Raw genomic sequence first — 20,224 nt, forward strand, 5'->3', positions numbered from 1 at the left:
TTGAAGTTTCCTGGGAGTATTCAGGAAGTTGGATAACACAGACGTGAGACCATCTATTAGGGAACTATAAAAAAAAAAGTGAGGACTGACTGTAAGACCTTGTCTGGTAGGAGATATTTTCTCTAAATTTCTAATATTAAAATACCTTAAGTTATACTAGTCTGAAAATAAAATAAGCACATAGTTATTTTTATTATTAACATTAGGGTATGCCAAAACTTAAAGAAATATTTACACTTAAAGATAAAACATCTGCACAATTATTAAAGTTAATTAATAACAAAATATTAATTAATGACAATATATTGTCAGCTATACTTTTATACCAGATAACAGAGTGAAGAAATCAACAAAAAATAAGTATTAAAAGTCCACTGTGTTTCAAGATAAAATGTTTCCAATATTAACTCACACTTTCTCAATAAGTATAAAAATGAATATAGATGCTGCATGGACAGATCAGTTCAACAGAGACATCCTATGTTACTATTAATTCACTAATAACACAAATTCAAAACTGGCAGGTATGAAAAAGTTACAGTTTTTGCTTTTTTTGCAGATTCTATCATTTTGTACTTGTAAAATAAAGCTAAATAAAGCATATGTCACACATACCAAAAGCTCACACTATGTTTTTTCTAATACAGGCAAATGAAATATTAACATATTGCATTTAAAATAATAAATATATGTCTTATTTATAATAATCAGAAATGTTAGAGATACGAACTTTATGTACAATCATTTCAGATTAAAATATTTTAACTTTAGGTTGTATTTACAATATTTCTCTCCCTCTCCTATTTGATCTTTTAGCTCAAAGAAAGTTAAAATGGAATGCATCTGTAGATAGATATATAGTCAAGAATGTGTGTTCAGTCACTTGGTTCTGCGATGGCAATCTTCTGTACCATGTCAGGCAGATTTTCAGACTCCATATCTTCTTTGCCATTATCTGAGTTTCCTGATGAGATATAACAACCAGAGTCCCTCGGGCAGTCATCTAACTGTGACTTATTTAAGGAGATGTCTGGGCTGAAGGATAGGGGCACAGGTTCATTTTCTTGCTCTTGAATAGCTGTAAATGGAAAACAGGGCAGAAGTTAGGCAAAGAGAAGAATTTTGTTCATGTACTCATTCATTTTCAAGCATTACCCTATTTTAACCATTACAACGTTGACTTCATTACAATGGAAATGTCTGCAAGTAAAATATATATTTGTTTATAAAATAAATATTTGCATTCAAATATTCAAGCCACTGTTTTCTTAGAAGACAAAGTCTGCCCTTCATTGTTCACTTGCAGTTTTATGGAATTCATGTGAACTGCTTGTATAAGCGAAGATCAATATGGACTCTCATTTTACATTAATAATAAGTTGCCAGAGAAAGCAGATTGATGCCTTGCTCAAATACTTCTTAAAGTATCATTAGAAAAAGTCAATTATAGTTTAAATGTACAATCCACATCGATAGTGATCTTTGTGAACAATTCCAGAATCATGATAATGTGGATTAATGAATAAAAGATAACTATGAGCAACAACATATGGTAGGACACAAATTACCTGAAATTTAACTAATAAAACTTTAAGTATCCAGAATTTTCCAATGTTTGTATTCATTAGAAAAAATAGACATAAGAAACCAGGTTTCTTTTGGAGAGAAAAACACCAAAATTTCCATTGAATCTGCGCTATGAATATTTAGTTTGTCTTCCACATCTTTATCTGTAGTTCTGAATAACAATTATGTTCAGGTTAATAATTCTGTGTTATTATATTAAATCAGAGTTCTATATTCAACAGGCATTGTCCTTTAGAAAAAAAAAGTTAACTTAGATCTATAAAAAAAAATTTCTAAAGAGCCTATAAGCAGCCTTATAGTTAGTGTTAACTTTTCTCAAAATTCCTTTAACATCAGCTTTCTTTTTGTCAATATGAGGTTTCTTTGCCTTCCCTGACACCAGTAGATGGGTGCTTCTTTGCATCATGAGCTGAGGTCTTCAGAAAAGAAATGGATCTCAGGCTGCCACCTTTTCTCTGCATTAGCATGTCTTCCTCTTTTCCCTTATAACCACGGAGTTCCCATGACTTTAGATATCTGAATAGCCTCATGTTGGAAGAACCAAACACATACATTTCAGGTTGTGACAAGAACTGTGCCTGCAGAGGCTATGCATGTCATTTCATTCCAGTGAGAAGAAAGTAAATCCAAACTTCAAAATCCTTGGAAAGAGGAAATTGTATAATTTTCTTCAACAGGCTATTTTAATGCTAATTAATTTATCTTTAGGGAATCTATCCTATATCTTATTTATATGTCTCTTGCTTTTTTTTTTTTTTTTTTTTTTTTGTCGTTTTTTCGTGACCGGCACTCAGCCAGTGAGTGCACCGGTCAGTCCTATATAGGATCCGAACCCGCCGCAGGAGCGTCGCCGCGCTCCCAGCGCAGCACTCTACCAAGTGCGCCACGGGCTCGGCCCTGTCTCTTGCTTTTTAAATGCATATTCTAGTTTCTAGATATTTGCCAACATTAGTTTATGATCTACTGTGTGTCCAATTGTCATCTACCTCCATTACAAATGAGAATTGAACATTGGTGCTCTAAGGCACCTGATATAAGTTTGGCTGTGTTGTCCCCCACAAAACTCATGTGGAAATCTGATCCGCAATGTGGCAGTGCTGGAAGCTGTTTGAGTCGTGGGGGCGGATCTGTCCTGAATGGATTAATGCTCTCCCTGGGGGATGGGGGTAGTAAGTTCTTCTCCTTCTATTAGTTCTTGGTGAGAGCTGGTTGTTTGAAAGACCCTGGCACCTCCCTTCCCTCTCTCTCTTGCTTCCTCTCACCATGTGATCTGCTTGTACCGCTGGCTGCCTGCCACTTCCTGCGGTGAGTAGAAGCAGCCTGAAGCCCGTGCCAGATGCAGCTGTCCCAGAATCATAAGCCGAATAAACCTCTGTTCTTTATACATTACCCAGTCTCAGATATTCTGTTATAGCAACACGAAGTGGACTAATACAGCACCCTTGTATCTAATGAATTAACTTCTCTTTAAGGTATCTAGAATGATACAATGGGAGAACAGAACAAATTGTCACTTAAAACATTTTCTGTATTCTGTGGTTTCCATGAAGAACACTGATTGAGAAATACTGGAAGAAAATGAGAAAAGTTGCTCTCAGTCTTTTAGCCTTTTCCTCAAAGCTTTGATTTGCAACCGTGAAACTAAATTTATGCCACTTTTACGAATCTTCTTCACATTTGCCACAACTTCATTTAACTGTGGATTCAAATTCAAGTCTAGTGATATTACAAGAAGTTCTAGGTATAAGGAGCCTTAATTTTAATATGCACCTATGGTGATTGTTATTTTTAAATTTAGCCACCATGAAGCATTTTCAGTCTGTTAATCATAACAATCTTTTCTGAGGGGCTATTTTCTTACTATTCACCAGTCTTACTATTCACTTTTATTTCAAGCCCTTCTTTTATGAAAAAGTAGCACTGAAATGGGACCTCATCTTCTGAAGAATTGCTTTCTCTTCTGCTTCTCTCTGCCTTTCAATCTTATTGCCACTGAAATGAAATGAGCCAGCTCTGTGTACCACTATCTAAGTATTTCTGGAAAAGGCCAAAGGAATTAGTCCTTGTGTGTATGCATCTTGCCACATCAGCAGTGATCACCATATTTGGAGTGTAACCCTCTCAGTCATAATGGTTGTGGGGATAAAGCCACATTTCTAGTGATTATGTTTGGGCCTATTACTTCAACACAAAATTAAAAGAACTGAGCTACTTCCCTTCTGATTGATATCCTAGACAAAACTTGGCATAATAAACTGTTTGCTCCCAATACTTTGTAACAGGTTGATTACCAATTGTGGGGCTCTCTTCCAGATATGAAGCTTAGGCTTAAAGAACTCTAATTTCCAAAATTAGCTCTTTTCCTTCCAAAAAATAAGTGATTGGCTTGTTATTGCATTCTCAGAAGCCTCTATACATTCATCTTAAAGGGTAAAAAGTAAACAATAAATGGAAAACTGACTTTACCAGAGAATACACTATTTAATATTATTCATAAAATGTATTTGTTTTTATTTCCACCTGAGAAATGCTGTATCTCATTCTCTAAATCCTACAAATTGGTTTGTTTTAAACATAGTTTATTTACTGTAGAAACCTTTCATATATAATTTTTATGGAAAAAGGAAATAGTTTCTCAGTATGAAAGATATGCAGCACAATAATTTACAGAGCAGCAGGAATTTGCTAAATGATTTCCTAGTGAAATGAAAACATGACTATGCCTCCTCAAATGTTTCCCACCAGGCTTGCAATAATTTCAGGCAGGTGATCAGCTGGAGCCCCTCAACTGTAACTATAAAAAGAAAAGGCAGGTCATTATGTTGTACTATGGAGATGAAAGCTATATAGCATTTAATTTTTGTATTTGGAGGGTCAAGATTTTTCTCATTTCTTTTCATCTTGACACTAATGACAGGGATTGGCACAAACTTAGATCTTGTGCTCTGGGTGTTTTCCTGCAGAGAGGATGAATTCATACTAATGCGCCCACATTTTATTTCTAAGTCATTTAGTCCCTTCATGTGGCCCTGAAAGAGTAAAGCTAACTGGCCTACCCAGAAATTGAAACCATAACCTTCATTAGTTTTGTCCCATGGTCCAATCATTTGAGCTAACCAGGAAAGTAACACATTAGAATAAGAAACAGTTTGCCTACAAAATTACAGATTTCCCAAAGGATATCTGAGTGCATCTTTTTGTACCAACATGTTTCTGGTACTATGCCAACTTTAAAAGTATACATAATTTATGTATTCTATTATCAAAATTATATAAAACATATACACATATGCATGTAATTCACAAATAGAAAGTGTTGAAATTTTAGATTTCTCCTATATTTCTTAGATCATCTGTAATGTTTTTTTAAATGGAAAAATTAAGATGGCAAAATCTTTCAATAAAGCTCCAAATGGTTTGCAAAGTATATTCATTTTAAAATCTGGTATATAGAAGAATTATTAAATAATTTGAAAAGGGTTTCTCTTATTGCTGCCAGCTAACCACAGGTGTAATAGGAACTCCAGAAAGCAGTATAGTTCTGTACTCTATGTAATGAAAATAAAATAATCATGTTAACAAAAAATTATTTAGAAAACATTTTATCATGGAGAACTAATTTGAATATTAAAATATTTTGTTTCCTATCAAAATGGTTGCCAAATTGTATTAAGCCCATGGATCAGCATTTTTAGATAGTCATCAATGTTGAAAAAAAGTGGCATGGTGATTAAAACAGAAGACAGCAAATATAATTATTCATAAAATTATTATTCATGAAATAATTATATTGGAGTTGTGACAATTAAATATAGGCAATCTCAATTATACTAAAATTGAAGAAAGCTTTAAGGAAATAAAACTAGATCCTTATTCTGGGAAAGAGTTCTCGTACTCTAAGGAGAGAAATCTGGCCAATTTTCACATAGCAGAAAGTTAAGGATTAAAAAAAAAAAAAAAAGCTACTAATTTTTGCTTGACTTTCCCAGGAATCGTTAACCAAATTTTCCAGATTTTGACATTACTGTCTTGTTTGCCTTAGGTCTGAAGCCTCTATTTCTTCAGGTCAAGTGCTATAAAATAATGTAACCTTGAGGGCATAGAGAAATGCTTTTACCAAAGTGCTCAGTGAAAAATTTTTAATAAACAAAATGATGTTTAGATTGAAAAAAATAAGAACTAAAAAAGATCAAAAAAGGAATTGCGTTGAAATTTAAATGAAAATGCCTCTTAACTCTGAACTGTCCTGCTCTTTTTCTCTGTCCTGGTGCCATCTCTGAAGAGGCGAAACCAGGGATACTCATCCTAGGATTGCTCAAAACCAACCTCATGTTTTAGCCCCATTTAAGTCACTCAAATGAAAACCCAGCCATTCTCCAGACAATTATGACTATACTGATTTGTCCAGAGGTAGTGTTTTCCACTGAGAAAAATTTAGTGGACAACATGGCATGACTGTGTTATTTCTGATTTCATCCTAAACACATCTTTAAGTTATTTTATAGTGAACATTTTTGATGGCGTTTGGATGTGTTGTCACCTCCAAAACTCATGTGGAAATTTGATCTCCAATGTGGCAGTGTTGGAAACTGATTGAGTCATGGGGGCAGATCCCTCATGAATGGATTAATGTTCTCCCTGGGGCGGGGGAGTAATGAGTGATTTCTCGCTCTATTAGTTCCCACCAGAGCTGGTTGTTTATAGGACCCTGGCACCTCCCTCTCTCTCTCTTGCTTCCATTCTTGCTTGTACCCACCAGCTGCCTGCTGCTTTTCTACCATGAGTAGAAGCAACCTGAGGCCCGTGCCAGATGTAGCCCCAGAATTGTAAGCCAAATAAACCTCTCTTCTTTATAAATTACCCAGTCTCAGGTAATTCTGTTATAGCAATACAAAACAGACTAAAACAATTTTATTTGGTGTTCATTTCACTTGAATACTAACCCACCTTTTGGAAAACAACAACAAATGAAAAACAGAATTCATTCTTGCAAAAACAACCAGTTGCTGTTGTTCCCTTGAGGCCAGGAGAGAATATGGAGTTGAAATGACTCCCCCTCTTCTTGAACATCTTTCTTTTCAGCCTAGCATCATCATAATCTAACCTCTAATGAAATGTGTACCAGGGAGTAAATCTTTTTACTTAACATCTATGGCAACCCCCTCTTCCACTGTGCTGGATACTTCAGTAGGGACAGAGGCATACTCACTCAAGATGACGGTAACTCACTACCAACATGGACACCACCATTAGGCTGCTATTCTACCCATCCTAACACACCCATGGAAGGCTTTGGTCCCAGGAAATATTTATCCTCAGTTGAGTTGTTGTCATATTGGACTATTTTGATAATGATCAAAAAAGATTGAAAACTATCACAAAATATTTAATTAAGGGCCTTGTGAAATCAATTATATATTTTTTGCATTATTCTTTTTCTTTTTTTTAATTGAAACATTATTGATCATACATATCTGTGGGGTACAACATTGAATATTAATACCTGTGTGCAATATGTGATGCTCATATCAGGATAATTTTATATCCAGCCTTACACATGGTAATAATTTTTTGTGACCCACTTTACCAATTTCTCACTGACCCCCCTCTCCCTTCCCCACTACCGTTGGCCTCAGTTCTTTTTATTTCTTTTGAAAGTTCAATGAACTGTTGTGATTGCTGTATCTTTCTTTCTTTCTTTTTTAATTTGTTTATTTTTTAGCTCCCACTTATGAGTGAGGACATGTGGTATTTCTCTTTCTGTGCCAAGCTTATTTCACTTTGCATAATTTTCTCTAAGTTCATCCATGTTGCTGTGAAAGGAAGAATTTTGTTATTTTTTATGACAGAGTAGTATTCCATTGTGTATATATACCACATTTTTTCAATCCAGTTATCCAAATGTTATATTTCTTATAGGTTAATTAATCCTGTTTACTTGATGAAGAAGTTAAGAAAATGCTGTCCCCAAATATGCCACTCTGGCATATTGACTATTTGGAGTTCAAGGCACTTAAAAAACAGCAAGTGCAAGAAAATCACTCTGATCTTCCTTCTGTTTCTTAAAAGCAGAGGAAATTCCCATGTAAAAAAATGTCCTCCCCATACCAGAAGGAAAGCAGCATTCTTATCATCAAGGAGGGTATGTTGAGACCCGAGGAAATCTATACAAGCAAACCATGTGAGACTAACCCCTATCTTCCTAGCCACTTCTCCAACACAATTAAATGCCCTGTCTCAAGCCCCTGTGACTTGTCCCATTTTTACAATTTACTATCATTTGTCTAATTCAGTATGTAAGTGTTCAATCCTAACTGAGTTTTTGGGTCTTCATTTCCTAATGAAGACTCTTTTACCATGTAAAACTTGCATCAAACAAATGTGTATGCTTTTCTCCTGTCTTGGATCAATTTAATTCTCAGGCCCAGCCATGAAAAAAATCCTAAGAGGGTAGAGGTAAAATTTGCCTCCCCTACATTGACATGGTAAAAATAAATCTAATTTCATCATTTCTAAAATTCTTATTTTTGGACAAAAATAGGATTACCCTGCATATTACTGACCTACTATTTGCTTTTACTATTTAACATATTTGGGGCATATTTTTTATGTCAGTACACATAGTGCTCTATGTCATTCTCTTAACACATTCAAACTACTTTATTGTTTAGGAATATCATAATTTAGTTAACAAATTAATTATTAATTAAAGTTCACATTGTTTTTAGTTTTTAACTAAAACTCATATTTAGCTAGTATTTTTATTCATTTGTATGTTAAATTTAGTATGACAAATTCCTAGAACTGGAATTTCTGGATAGAAAAGTATGCACATTTTAAACTTTGATAGGTTTTTACACTATTGCCCTCCAAAAAAGTACTTGTTTACTCTCTTGCACATACACATGCATGCATGGTTCACAATCACATAAAATAAATCTTGACAACACACACCCAATACCCACCCACCTATTACAAGAACTTGCATGTGTGAGGTGGATTGCAGGTGACTTTAATTTTTATAATCAGGAAAAAAGTCTTGCTTATTATGCTTATTATTTGCAAATCTCTTCACCTCCTCATTCAGCATTTACTCATTCTATAGGCACTTGTTAACCTTGCACTGGATGCAAAGCACAGGACTAGGGGCTTTGGGAAAGCATATGGTAACAGAAGATTTGGCCAGGGTAATCATTACAAAGCCATGACTAGTACACAATCACAACACGATACACAGTACAGGAGTGCTCTATACATACAGGCACTCCAAGGCCCTTAGGTGACTGAGGTGAAAAATCTGTGAGCCCTTTATATAAGAATTGTTTTCTGGTAGAAAAGTAAAAATGCTTATACTTCATTTTATTGTTCTTTTTTTTTTTGTATTAATGAGATTATGGCATTTATCATAAATGAAATCTGAAGGCACAAAAGCAAAATGAAATCTGAATAAATTAAATTGCAGAAAGCCAAACAGCTATGACTAGAAATAAATATTAAATACATATTTATAAATGCATGCATGTGAAATACCTGCATGCCTTCTCTATTTTGTATACACGGACGATTAGCATACCTTTTCTTAAAAGCTATACATTTCTTGACTCCAGATTCAAATCATATGGCAAGCAGGTTAGAAACCCCAAGTACACATGTCAGGGACTAAGGCACCAGGCTACCCTGGCACGCTATTAGGCCAACTGCTGGACTGCTGGTTGGCATAGCTACAAATATCCCCTGCTGGCAGCTCATGTTCCAGGCTCCTAACTGGGCCCCACCATTTGCCGTGCCTGGATTTGAGCAGGCAGGCAGGCAGGCAGCAAAGCACAACTGGAGATGGTTGAGCAATGAGGGGCTGCTGTGACCACAGCTGGTGCTAGCGGCCTGGCACGCAACCTGCCCTTCCCCTTTCCTTCTCATTTGGCACTGCAACCAGAGTTTACAGGTAACTAAAATACATTGTATACAGAGTCTGTAAAGTTTGCTTATTCTGTTACTAAACATTTTTTTCAATTTAAAATTTAATTTTTTATCCCTGTTGTCTAGGGAAAACTAGATATTTCTGTCACCCATTTTCCCAAGGACAATGGTACACAATCTCATAGACAATTTTTAGACACATCAAAGTGCTTTGAAATGTGGAAAAAGAGGAACAAGTGCATAATGAAGAGAAAATACTTACTATAAACAGCAGTTAGCTATCTTATTTGATAAAGGCATTTTTGAGTAAGGCAAAGGGGCTTTGAAGGTTGTGTTTATTGAACAACACTCACACAAACACATGTGCATATTCTCTTTTTTACTTGCTAGGGATTTTTACTCCCAAAGTAAACAACCCAATTCTAAATTCAGATGATAAATAGAGAGACCTTAACTGCACAAAATAAACAGATTCTGCTCTTTTGCTCCTTCAACAGCTGAGTCTCACCCCAATTTTTCTTCTCCCTCTAACTTTATCTAGATTCCCAGTTGAGGGAGCCAATGACCTAATTCTGCTGAGTTCTAATGCAACACGGGAGCAAATTCTGAATATCTCTGCCAGTCTTGCTGGGATTGCAGAGCTCCAAAGTCATTATCCTCCAGAGGTAATCCGATGATCAGCTCTAACACCACTCACCAGCCCTTCTATCAGCTTGTTGGAAAAGCATCTTTACCTCCTGTCAAGCAGTGACTTGAAAGGTTTAATCCAGTCTATATTTTCAAGGTCAAATGGGTACAATGCTATATCTATCTTGAGCTAAGAGAAAAGGAAAATTGCTTGCCGTAAATATTAGATTTCTGGGTTTTTTTCCCCTGTCCCATTCCCCATTCTCTTGGTCCCTCAAGATATTTTAAAGGCTCACATGGGATTTATGGGCTTTTCAACATTATCTCAAAGTTTTAACTCTTATACTCAAGATCCGTTGCCCACTTTGCTCAATTTTTATATTGAATGATTATCAAGGCAAAACTTTCCAAGTTCCCAACCTAACAAACAAAGACATCCTACACCAGGAATTTATTGATTTTCCCCAAACTGACATTATTCAATGATCAAAATAAAATGTATAAGTAAAATCGTGGCCAATTTGCATATCCTCTTCAAAAAAATTTTTACCCTATAACTGTAACATGCATTTACTTTTAATAATGTCTCAATTTTACATAACCATATATTCAAGGTCTCTATCATTCAAGGTATGTGAAGGTTGCACATTTAATCCTTAGCATGGTTATAGAAGATATGATTCGCAGAGTAGAGAATAGATAAAAATAAGCATGCAGTACCATGGTGCCAAATCATCAGAACTCACTATCTTATCAACAAATGGAAGTCATTCCTCTTTATTTCTTGAGCAAAACAGTTTCATATAAGATAAATAGCCCTCAGTCAGAACAGTCTAACATGCAGTATGCATCTTTTTGACATGTATATTCTAATACTACTTTAGAGCATAGATTAAAATTTTTAAAAAATCTCAGGATTGTGTGTTGACAAAAAACATTGGTTGAATCTGCATTTTTTCCATTTTTCATTTCCAAGAATTTGGCTCTGGTTGTGTATATTTGTACATTACTGGCTATTATTAAGCAATCAACTTCTAGTGACCTTCAAGTACCATTTTCTAAAGTTTTAGATAGGGGAATAATTTCTGGGTCTTGTACCTTTTTTATATCAAACAGTGAAAGTCACCTCATGCTTTGGAAATACTGTGTTTTGTTTTCAGAGACCGGGATAGAGTAGAACATGTTTCTAATAGGTTTAGGAGATCGGGTTCAAGGTTTTCAAGCTTGAGAAAACCACTGAGCTACTGGGGTTTTAGTTTTCCCATCTTGAAAAGAAAGAATGTGGGCCAGGTGGTTTTTTAAATTACACCCAGCTATTGTATTGAGTACTCTATAAATCATTATTCTTTTGTTAGCATAGCAAGTAGACAGGGGATCAGGGAGGTGGAATGAAGAAATTACGCGGGCACAAGCCTTTGGCACTGGACCTATGTTCCTTCTGTGGGTCACTGCAGAGCACTATTTTATCACTGACAGCGTGGCTCACAGAGTTCCTGGCCCCTTCTATTCACCAACCCTGTTGTGAGGCAGCTTCTGTAGTCACCCCTCTCAGGGAGTCATGCTGCTGCCAGGTTTCAGTTCTCACTTACATATTAACTTCCACTTTCTGAGATGGTAAACTGAACTGAAGCCTTAAAGAAACTTGGTGAAGTAGCCGAAAATTTAAATTTTCATACATTCATCACTCATGTTGACCAGTTTGCACATATAAAAGACAGAACTTAAAGTTTTATGCTAGACTGCCTTTGATTAAAACCCCAGCTCTGCTACTTAATCTAGCTGTTTGATCTCTTTGAAATTTTTTGAATTATTTCCTCATCTGGAAATTGGGCAAAATACCTACCCTTGTAGTATTGTAGAAGAAAAGCAATTATTTACATGTTTTCAAAAAATAGGCTTCTCTCTCCATGTACTTCATGGTCAAAGTATTTTGGAGAGTACTGGCAATGACACTGAATGTTATCAATACAGGAAATCTACAGAATCTATTTCTTAGCCAAACCTTATTTAGTGAGACACCATGTCCTGAAAAGACAAGAAGTGGACAAAGTTGCCTCATTTACCTGGAAGATATCACTACATCAGTTTACACTCATCAATTTTGTTTGGGCTTATACTGTTGAGTAAATTGGCTACCTTCTTAAGGCTGGCCTTTGTCTGACTCTGTGACCCCATCTCCCTGTCTTTTTCATCTCCCAGCCCCCACAACTTCAAAGAAAGCATATGAAAACCTAGGCCTAATGATGAAATCAGTTCTGCTGGCGTCATGTTAGTCACGCATCTGAAAGTTCTTGGAAAAGGATGAAGCAAACACATGATGGCAAATAAGAACAAAGTAATCAACGTTTTCTTTAAAAGTCAGTTAATTCCTACTGGATAAAAAGCCAGTGTACAGCAAACATTTGCCCTGGTCCAATTTTGCGGGTCTTATGAGAGATGGTATAGGATACTCCACAAAGGGACAGTCACAGGGCCTGGGTCTTAAATCCAGCTTTCCTCTGTACTCATAGTATTAGAAGGTACAGCACAGCTTCACAAACACTGGGGTTGGAATTCCAGTGCTACAATTCACTAAGTGTGTGAGCTGAGACGAGTTACTTATCTCCATTTCTCATAAATGGTGACAGTACTACCTAACTCACAGAGCTGTGGGGAACACTAAAGAAGGTAATAAATGTGAAGCCTTTGGCCCAAAGTTTTGCTCAGAGCACATACTCAATAAGTGAGAGAGAAAATTAGAGCCCCCCACCCCCACTCCTTTCTTTTCTTCACAAAACACTCCTGGTGGCAAAATTTGGCACGCCCCGAGCTCAGGGTTTGTGAGCCTGACCAGAGTTAGTAGAAAGCGTGTTCTGGATAGGTAATGGGAAAAACAAAAGCTATCCTATCTTTCCAAACCCGGTCGGTATAACTAGTATTCTGCCACAAGTGCATCTGCCTGTATTATTCCATCTTCAGTTTATCCTTACAAATACAAAACCATCTCAGATAATAAAAGTGAGTGCTGAATATTTTTGCAAGCTTTTATAACATTTTGAAAGAGTACTATAAACAAGTACAAGATGTGACTATATGGTAATGAAATGAATTTTTCTATGTGGTGCAGAGGCTCATTAGCTTGGAGCCATGCTTTGTGTTGTTCTACAGAAGCCATGTGTGACATTTTTCACTAATGGCGCATGCTGTCACTAAATGTCTGTCTCTAACTCCCTCAGTCTTTGGGAATGCAGGCATCCACTTGCGTGTAAATTAATAGCTCTGCAGAACCAAAATGAGGTACCAAGAAAATGCCTTTTATTTCCTGAGTTCAATAAGGCAAAAAAGTTTCTCTTTCCAATTATAGATTTGACCATAGTTGTTGTTTCCAAATTTATATGAAAATACTTACTTTATGGGAAAGAATACTTTATATGATTCTCAGTCAATAAAACCAGGGCTTTGTTTCTAATGATTTCACTATTTGCATTAAACTGTGATTATCGGCCAGGGAGAGGGTAGACGTGTACACTTACTATCTTCATCAAGGAGATTTTCAGCAGCTGATAGTAACCTCATCCTGTCTTCTGGGTTTTCAATGTTTAATTCAATGAGATGACTTTCTTTTATATCCTTTAAATCTTCTAGGGTCTCATAACCATTGAGCAAAAGTGTTGAGGTATATTCCTGTGAGGGAGGAAAAAATACATATAATAAAAGCTAGTCAAGTTCAAATATTTTATTTTTAGTTTTCTTCAGATTTAAGGAAAGTGTAGAAATGCATATGGAAACCAAAGGTGCCAATATAACATTTGCTTAACTATATTTTACTTATATTAGTTTTCTTCATGTAAGCTCTAAGGCACTTAAAAGATTATGCTATAGAGTTCTCACCTTCTGGAAGGACAAATAAAAAGAATTACCTTAAGCTATACAATGCTAAATCATGGATCAATTAAATAGTTGGATCATTCATCCCATTTGGCATTTTTTCCACTTCTCAACCAGCTAAACTGATAATTAGCATTTCCTTAAGACTATCAATAAAATGCCTCTAACAGAGTATATTATAGTAATATTTCTGAATTACGTCTTCTTGTTTGCTTGATTGCAAAACAGCATCTCATTGACTTCTTTGGGTAGGTTAAAAAATGAATTTGAAACAGACACAATTCTATATTAAAAAGTGGGTTTAGCCTTTTGTTCGAAAGCGTCATATAAACCTAAGAAATCCCAGACTTTCTATTTAGTTAAAAGACTTTATTAAGCATAAAAGCACTCTAGTTCAGAAAAGTATTGTTTCTTTTTCTCAGCATGTATATTTTGTCCATTATTTGCATGAATGTATGTTAGTTTAAAATTCAAAGGCTTCTGATTTCATACTTTGTATGTTATTATAATACCTCTGTTCTCTCTAACATAATACAAATGTAAAGTTGAATGCTTTTTCAACTTCTTAAAACATTCCTCCCTTTCTACTTAATCACAATTTCAATTTCCTTACTTTAGTTGCTAATACTGAATAAGAGGAAGTCTAAATGTTTTAAGTAACCAAGAAGAACTTATCAAGAGCCTTTTTTTTTTAACGAAAAAAAAAAGAGAAGAAAGGAGGAATGACAATTTTTTTAAGAAATAGTGTGTTCTAGAAAACACTGAATGAGAACAGAGAACCCCAAAATTCCCATTCTGACACAACCATCTAACTCTGGCTTCTTGGGTAAGTCATTTCCCTCTCTTAGACCTTGGTTTTCTCACAGGTCACAGAAAAAACAAGTAATAGAAGCAGGATTTAAACATGTACTTCCTCCAAAGAGTAATATAGAAAGGCTTGATAGTGTGTCTAGAGATAGGAATGTAGCTAGATAATTCTAGAAAAAGCAATTAAGGAAAGTTTAATTGGCTATTGCATTGATGAATTTTGAAAACTATCAAAGTACTGCTGAGTTAGTTTTGGCAATGGATTGCAAAACTGTAAATTGAGTGAGACTAGTATATTGTATGTACACGCCATTTAACAAGGTAGATATTTCATAAAAATTTTGCTAATATTATAAGAAAATAATTGGATTATAAATATAGACCACACAGTTTCCTTAACACAGTCATTGTGGAGCTTAATGATCACTGTTTTCTAACAAATTACTTTTAAAATGATTATATTGAGTTATCTTCTCTCAACTTGATTTTGATCTCTGCTCTATTGAAAATCCAATTTTCTTTTCATTTTTCCCTTCATTTCTGTGGAGTTTTCCTTTATTCTTCATACTCTGTCATTTTCATTTAGACATTTAGACATTTTCTCTGGGCCTTTTATTCTCCTTGGTATTTTTCATTTTTCACTGCACTTTCTCAACATTAATCTCTACTGTCACTGCTAAGTACCATTAGGGTTTAGTCCAAGGGATATTATATCAAGACCTGTCCCTGCATAATAAAAGTAATAAAGGAGAAATAAGGGCTGTTCTAGGAAAACAGATTTTCCTTTGCTGTAAGTCTTGAATTTTTAAATATGCTATACAAACACTGATCCACTTTCCTCAGTTATTCAATTATCCATATGTCACCAAAACCAAACAAGCCATGGGTTTGCTAACCTGAAGGCGAATCCTCTCTAAGAACTCCTGCAGAGTCTTGGGTTTTTCCCTTTTACTTCTTCGGTGTGCCTTTATTTTCCTGGGGGCTGCTTCCTCTTCTGAGATGACATCCACATAAATAAATTTGAAGTTTCCCACCTTATTGTTCAGCATTCCTGTCCACATCCCCATTGGTGTTTTGCAGATAATGTCTATGATGTCTCCTTTCTAAGGGCAAAGAATACAAATCAGATTTAAGGGAACTATGGTGCTATGAAAATTGGCAGAAAGAATGGAATCATAGGAAAATAGAATAATGAGAACATTATGCAAAAGGAGCAGGGAGATAATGGAAATAAATTGAAGACAACATTTCTTTCCAAATCTCAAGGAAATTATTTAGTAGTAATAATGAAGAAAACTTCAACATGCTTGAAGAAAAGCTCTCATATACATTTGAAGATGCAATCATAAGTTTGTGGAGCAACAATATAATTTACAAAACACTTCTGCATACACTAAGTCCTTTTATGCTCACAGCACATTACTTAGATACATATGCGAAGTATCTCATTATTTTAAATATTACAGAAAAAGTAGCAGGTATATTAAATGACTTCCCAAGAACTTTCAGGAAGTTAATGGCAGGACTAGAACTCAGTCCAAGTTGTCTGAACTAAAAAAAATTATGCTATTTTCATTCATACTGTGAAAGCAATGTATATGTAGCAAACCTCAAGCCATCATTCCTGGAGGGGCTCCCTAACTGCGGAAGAAGAAAAGAAAGAAAAGTCTATGACTCTGTCTGTGCTTCTAGTTTATCTAAAAATTAATCTACAGTATAAAATAAACCTATCTAAAGTAGTTCATCCATCTAAAATAATGAAATTGTGCAAAACTCGCCAAACATATAACAAAAGTATGTGTGCACTAAGGATAAATTATGCTACTTAATTTTTATGAAGGTACTAATGCTACCCCTCTTTTTAAGAAGAGAAAATGTTTAGATTGAGCCTCACAACAAAGTTTTGATTGAAGTATGAATGAAGCACTTGAGATGGATCACCAATTGGTCATTTTCTTCATTTACATCTAAGAACATAATTGGCTACAGGCTGCCAGTAATTGGAAAGAGTGGAAAACCCCATGGGGGTATTTCTTTGTAAAGAAAATTGATGCCTATTCAAATTCAGTGCTTACATTTTAGAGTCATAATTATTTCTTTGAGGCTTACAACTTTCTTTCCCAGGGAGAACGTTACAAATTTCTATATTTTTGCCTCTTTTAAGGGTCTACCCTCAAACAAACAAAGCATTAATTCTGCTAGTAAAAATATTTTTCTACTGTCTTGTGAATATGTGTTCTTCCATCTAAAATACAAATTTTATTTGTAATGGTAGAATTCAGTGTAATTGAAAGATATAGCCTTTCTGACTTGTGATCATCTGCCTGTTTAGCCCTGTGAGCTGTTAGTCTAAGTCTTTCTGCCTTTGACTATAGAGAATCAAATTCTCAGTCAGATGGCATCAGCTAAGCAGACTGGGATACTGCTCAGAAGCTCTAGGAAGTTTCTGGACATGGCAGCCCTTTAGTGCATCCTTCCTATTGTTTTTAAATTTTTAAACTTGTAATTTGTATCCCTTAAACTTGTAAACTTGCACATTTCAGGAAAGCCTACATGTCACCAAGCAAAGACTCAATTTAATTTTGGATAAGACCCTTAATGGAAACAATAGCATTTCAATCCTCACTGGTTAACTGAGGGATTTTAATTGTGTCCTATAAGAGCTCCACAAAAATCACCATAGACAGCACCACTGGTGGTGCACTGGCATTGTATTGTAGGAAAGTTGAAAAGCTGCCCTAAAGTCAAAATGTGTTATGTTTATTCCTTTCTACTGCCCTCCTCCAACAATGGTTAATAGGCTACAAGCCTCTTTTCCCCACAACTTGAACTTAGACTTCAAATCATTTCATATAAAGGACTAAGGAGCTAATTGTGGGGAACAATGTTTTTCTCATTTTCCTGCTTTGATTTGATAGCATAATTTAAGCTCTTTTAGCTATAACATTTTGTGATACTAAAAAAAAATCCCATAACATCTATAAAGTATTATCATAACATCTATAAAGTGTTATCACAAAGCCGCCTTCTACTTGTGCTGTTGTAACCAGCTCCTCCCCTTGAGTGTGAGCAGGACTGTGAAAATGATGGATTTTACACTCATGATTATGTTCCCTTATATGACAAAGGACTTTGCTGATATAATTAATATACCAAATCAGTTGATTTTGAGTTAATTAAAAGGGAGATTATATAGGTGGGTCTGACTTAATCAGGTGGGATTCTTTAAAAAGAAAGATACTGAAACATGAGGGAACTTTTTTCCTGTTGGTCTTGAAGGAGCAAAACTGCCAGGGTATAGACAGGGCCATGACTGGTGGAATCTGGGGGCTGAGAATGGCCTCCGATTGATATCCAGCAAGGAAACAGGGGCCTCAGTCCTACAACCACAGGAAACCAAATTCTGCCAACAGCCAGTGAACTTGAAAGAGGACCTGGAGCCTCAGGTGAGATCACAGCCTGGCTGACACCTTGATTTCAGCCAGGTGAGACTTTAAGCAGAGAACTCAGTTGAGCTATGCCCACACTCATGACCTATCAAAACAATGAGTTAATAATACATTTATCTTGTTTGAAGCATCTGAGTTGGGGGTAATTTGCTACATGGCAATAGAAAATGAATACAGAGGATAAGAGTAAGAAGAAGGAATTCAGGGGGGAATACCACTGGGAGAAAGATCTCCGGTTATTCATGGCAACCAACTTAAAAAGTACTGAAGTTGCCTGGCCAAGTCTGGTTCCCAAAGTCTTTGCTCTGCTGGGCTCTTGCCTGATAGTTTCATCTTCTTCTTCTTCTTGGTTTCATTAGTTTTACTTCTGCAAGTATCCGGCTGAGCTGGGCACCTCCAGCTATGTGTGAGGCTTTCGGTTTTCAGAGAAAATGTAGGTAATTCCTTCCTCCCTGATAAACCCTGAATCTGTGCTATCCATATAACAGAAACTTATGCTAACAGCCTGAACAGACTGACCACCCTACCCCGCCTTACATGTTTAGTTTAAATTCTTGCCATGGTGCACCAGTCCCCAATTCTACTGCTGGGAAGAACACACTCACAACCCCCTTCCCACTATTTGTACTTCCTGAAACAGGTCATACAGCCAGCATTTGACAAACATTCAGAAGGCAGAAAGGATGTTCACACACCTTGATTTTGAGGGAGTCAGTGTCATAGGGACTTGGTGTAAAATCAGTATGCACTCTAGCACGGCCACAGAATGGTCCTGAGTAGGGGACATCATCATCCAGTCGAAAGCTGTCCCGGTTACTTGTACCATCTGAACAGCTTGTTATTCCACCTGATGAAAACAGAAGTTAACAGTTCTCATGGAAGCCTTGTAACATTCTGAACCATCACAACCAAGCATTGATCATGCTAAAGCATTTGATGCCAGCCTCATGAGAGGACTCTAATTGACCCAACCTGATTTCTGCCTCGCAGTCACTCTCCGCCAGTGAGCTAGGTCCTCTGAGCCATTTCTGACCTTTCTCCTGCCAATCTGGCCACTCTCCCCTCAACTACTAACCCATATACTCTCTCATTTCAGTCTCTGTGATATGATCCATTACACACTGTATTAAACATTGGACACTTACTAAAGAGGAGGAAGGTATAGGTTTAACCCCTGAGAAAGCCAGACACCCGTAACAATAGTTTGATCTTTGTGTGCTATTGATCACACACGGCCAAAGATGAGATTACAAGGTTCCCTACAACTTATCTCAAATATAGCAAAAATTCTCCCCCAGAGTTCCCATTTTGTACCAAAGTCCATTTTGAGGCAACATCTCTGTGCATGAAAGGGGAAGTTTTTCTTGTTGTGTGAGTGTGAGGGAAGGAGGAAGTGTGTCCAAATGTCTGGACCCCACGTGGTTCTCAACTATTCTCAACTAGGCTTCTAAAATTACTCCAAATCCCTGTTTTTGATCTTGAATGTCAGGCAAAAAAAAAAAAAAAGAGAGAGAGAGAGAGAGAGACGGAGAGAGAGAGAGAGAGAGAGATTCCATTTTGCTGACTGCCTGCAGGCAACAATGGCTCCCAGTGGAAGTAGCTCTCAGTTCCCCATCCTCACTCACCACTTCACTTCTCCCTTCAGTCTGAACTTTTGGTACTCTGTTCAATAAGGGAATTACCATCCATTACAGAAATAAGGTAAAGATCCTTTGAGATGCTCCATGTTGTATATGAACTGATATAAAAGAAAGGTGAGTTGCATCTAATCACAGAGATTAAGCTGGATATGATACCAGGTGAATGAGCCACCATTTCCTCACACCTTCCCTTCCATGACTACCTCAGGTCCGGGCTTTTCATGGTACATTTTAGTTAATAAAATTCTTCCCACATTCAGCATCACAATTTAGAATTTTAAAACTTCCAGCAGAAATGAATACTAATGAAATCTGAATTTCACACATGCA

The 20,224-nt window shown here is 36.2% G+C and overlaps 1 protein-coding gene across 2 annotated transcripts in view; it reads right to left on the reverse strand.

Annotated features, from left to right (window-relative positions):
• Window positions 1-875: 875 nt before the first annotated feature.
• SAMSN1 (SAM domain, SH3 domain and nuclear localization signals 1) overlaps window positions 876-20,224 on the reverse strand; it is a 139,391-nt gene continuing 120,042 nt past the window's right edge. For both annotated transcript variants that reach the window (XM_063075979.1, XM_063075989.1), the window contains 4 exons: window positions 18,950-19,101; window positions 15,702-15,908; window positions 13,644-13,794; window positions 876-1,078 (listed from right to left, as the gene is read on the reverse strand). In XM_063075979.1, coding sequence (XP_062932049.1) covers window positions 876-1,078; window positions 13,644-13,794; window positions 15,702-15,908; window positions 18,950-19,101 — 713 coding nt within the window. The remainder of the gene's footprint in view (window positions 1,079-13,643; window positions 13,795-15,701; window positions 15,909-18,949; window positions 19,102-20,224) is intronic.

Source organism: Cynocephalus volans, chromosome 1 (genome assembly GCF_027409185.1).
Source record: "Cynocephalus volans isolate mCynVol1 chromosome 1, mCynVol1.pri, whole genome shotgun sequence".
Classification (NCBI taxonomy): Eukaryota; Metazoa; Chordata; class Mammalia; order Dermoptera; family Cynocephalidae; genus Cynocephalus; species Cynocephalus volans.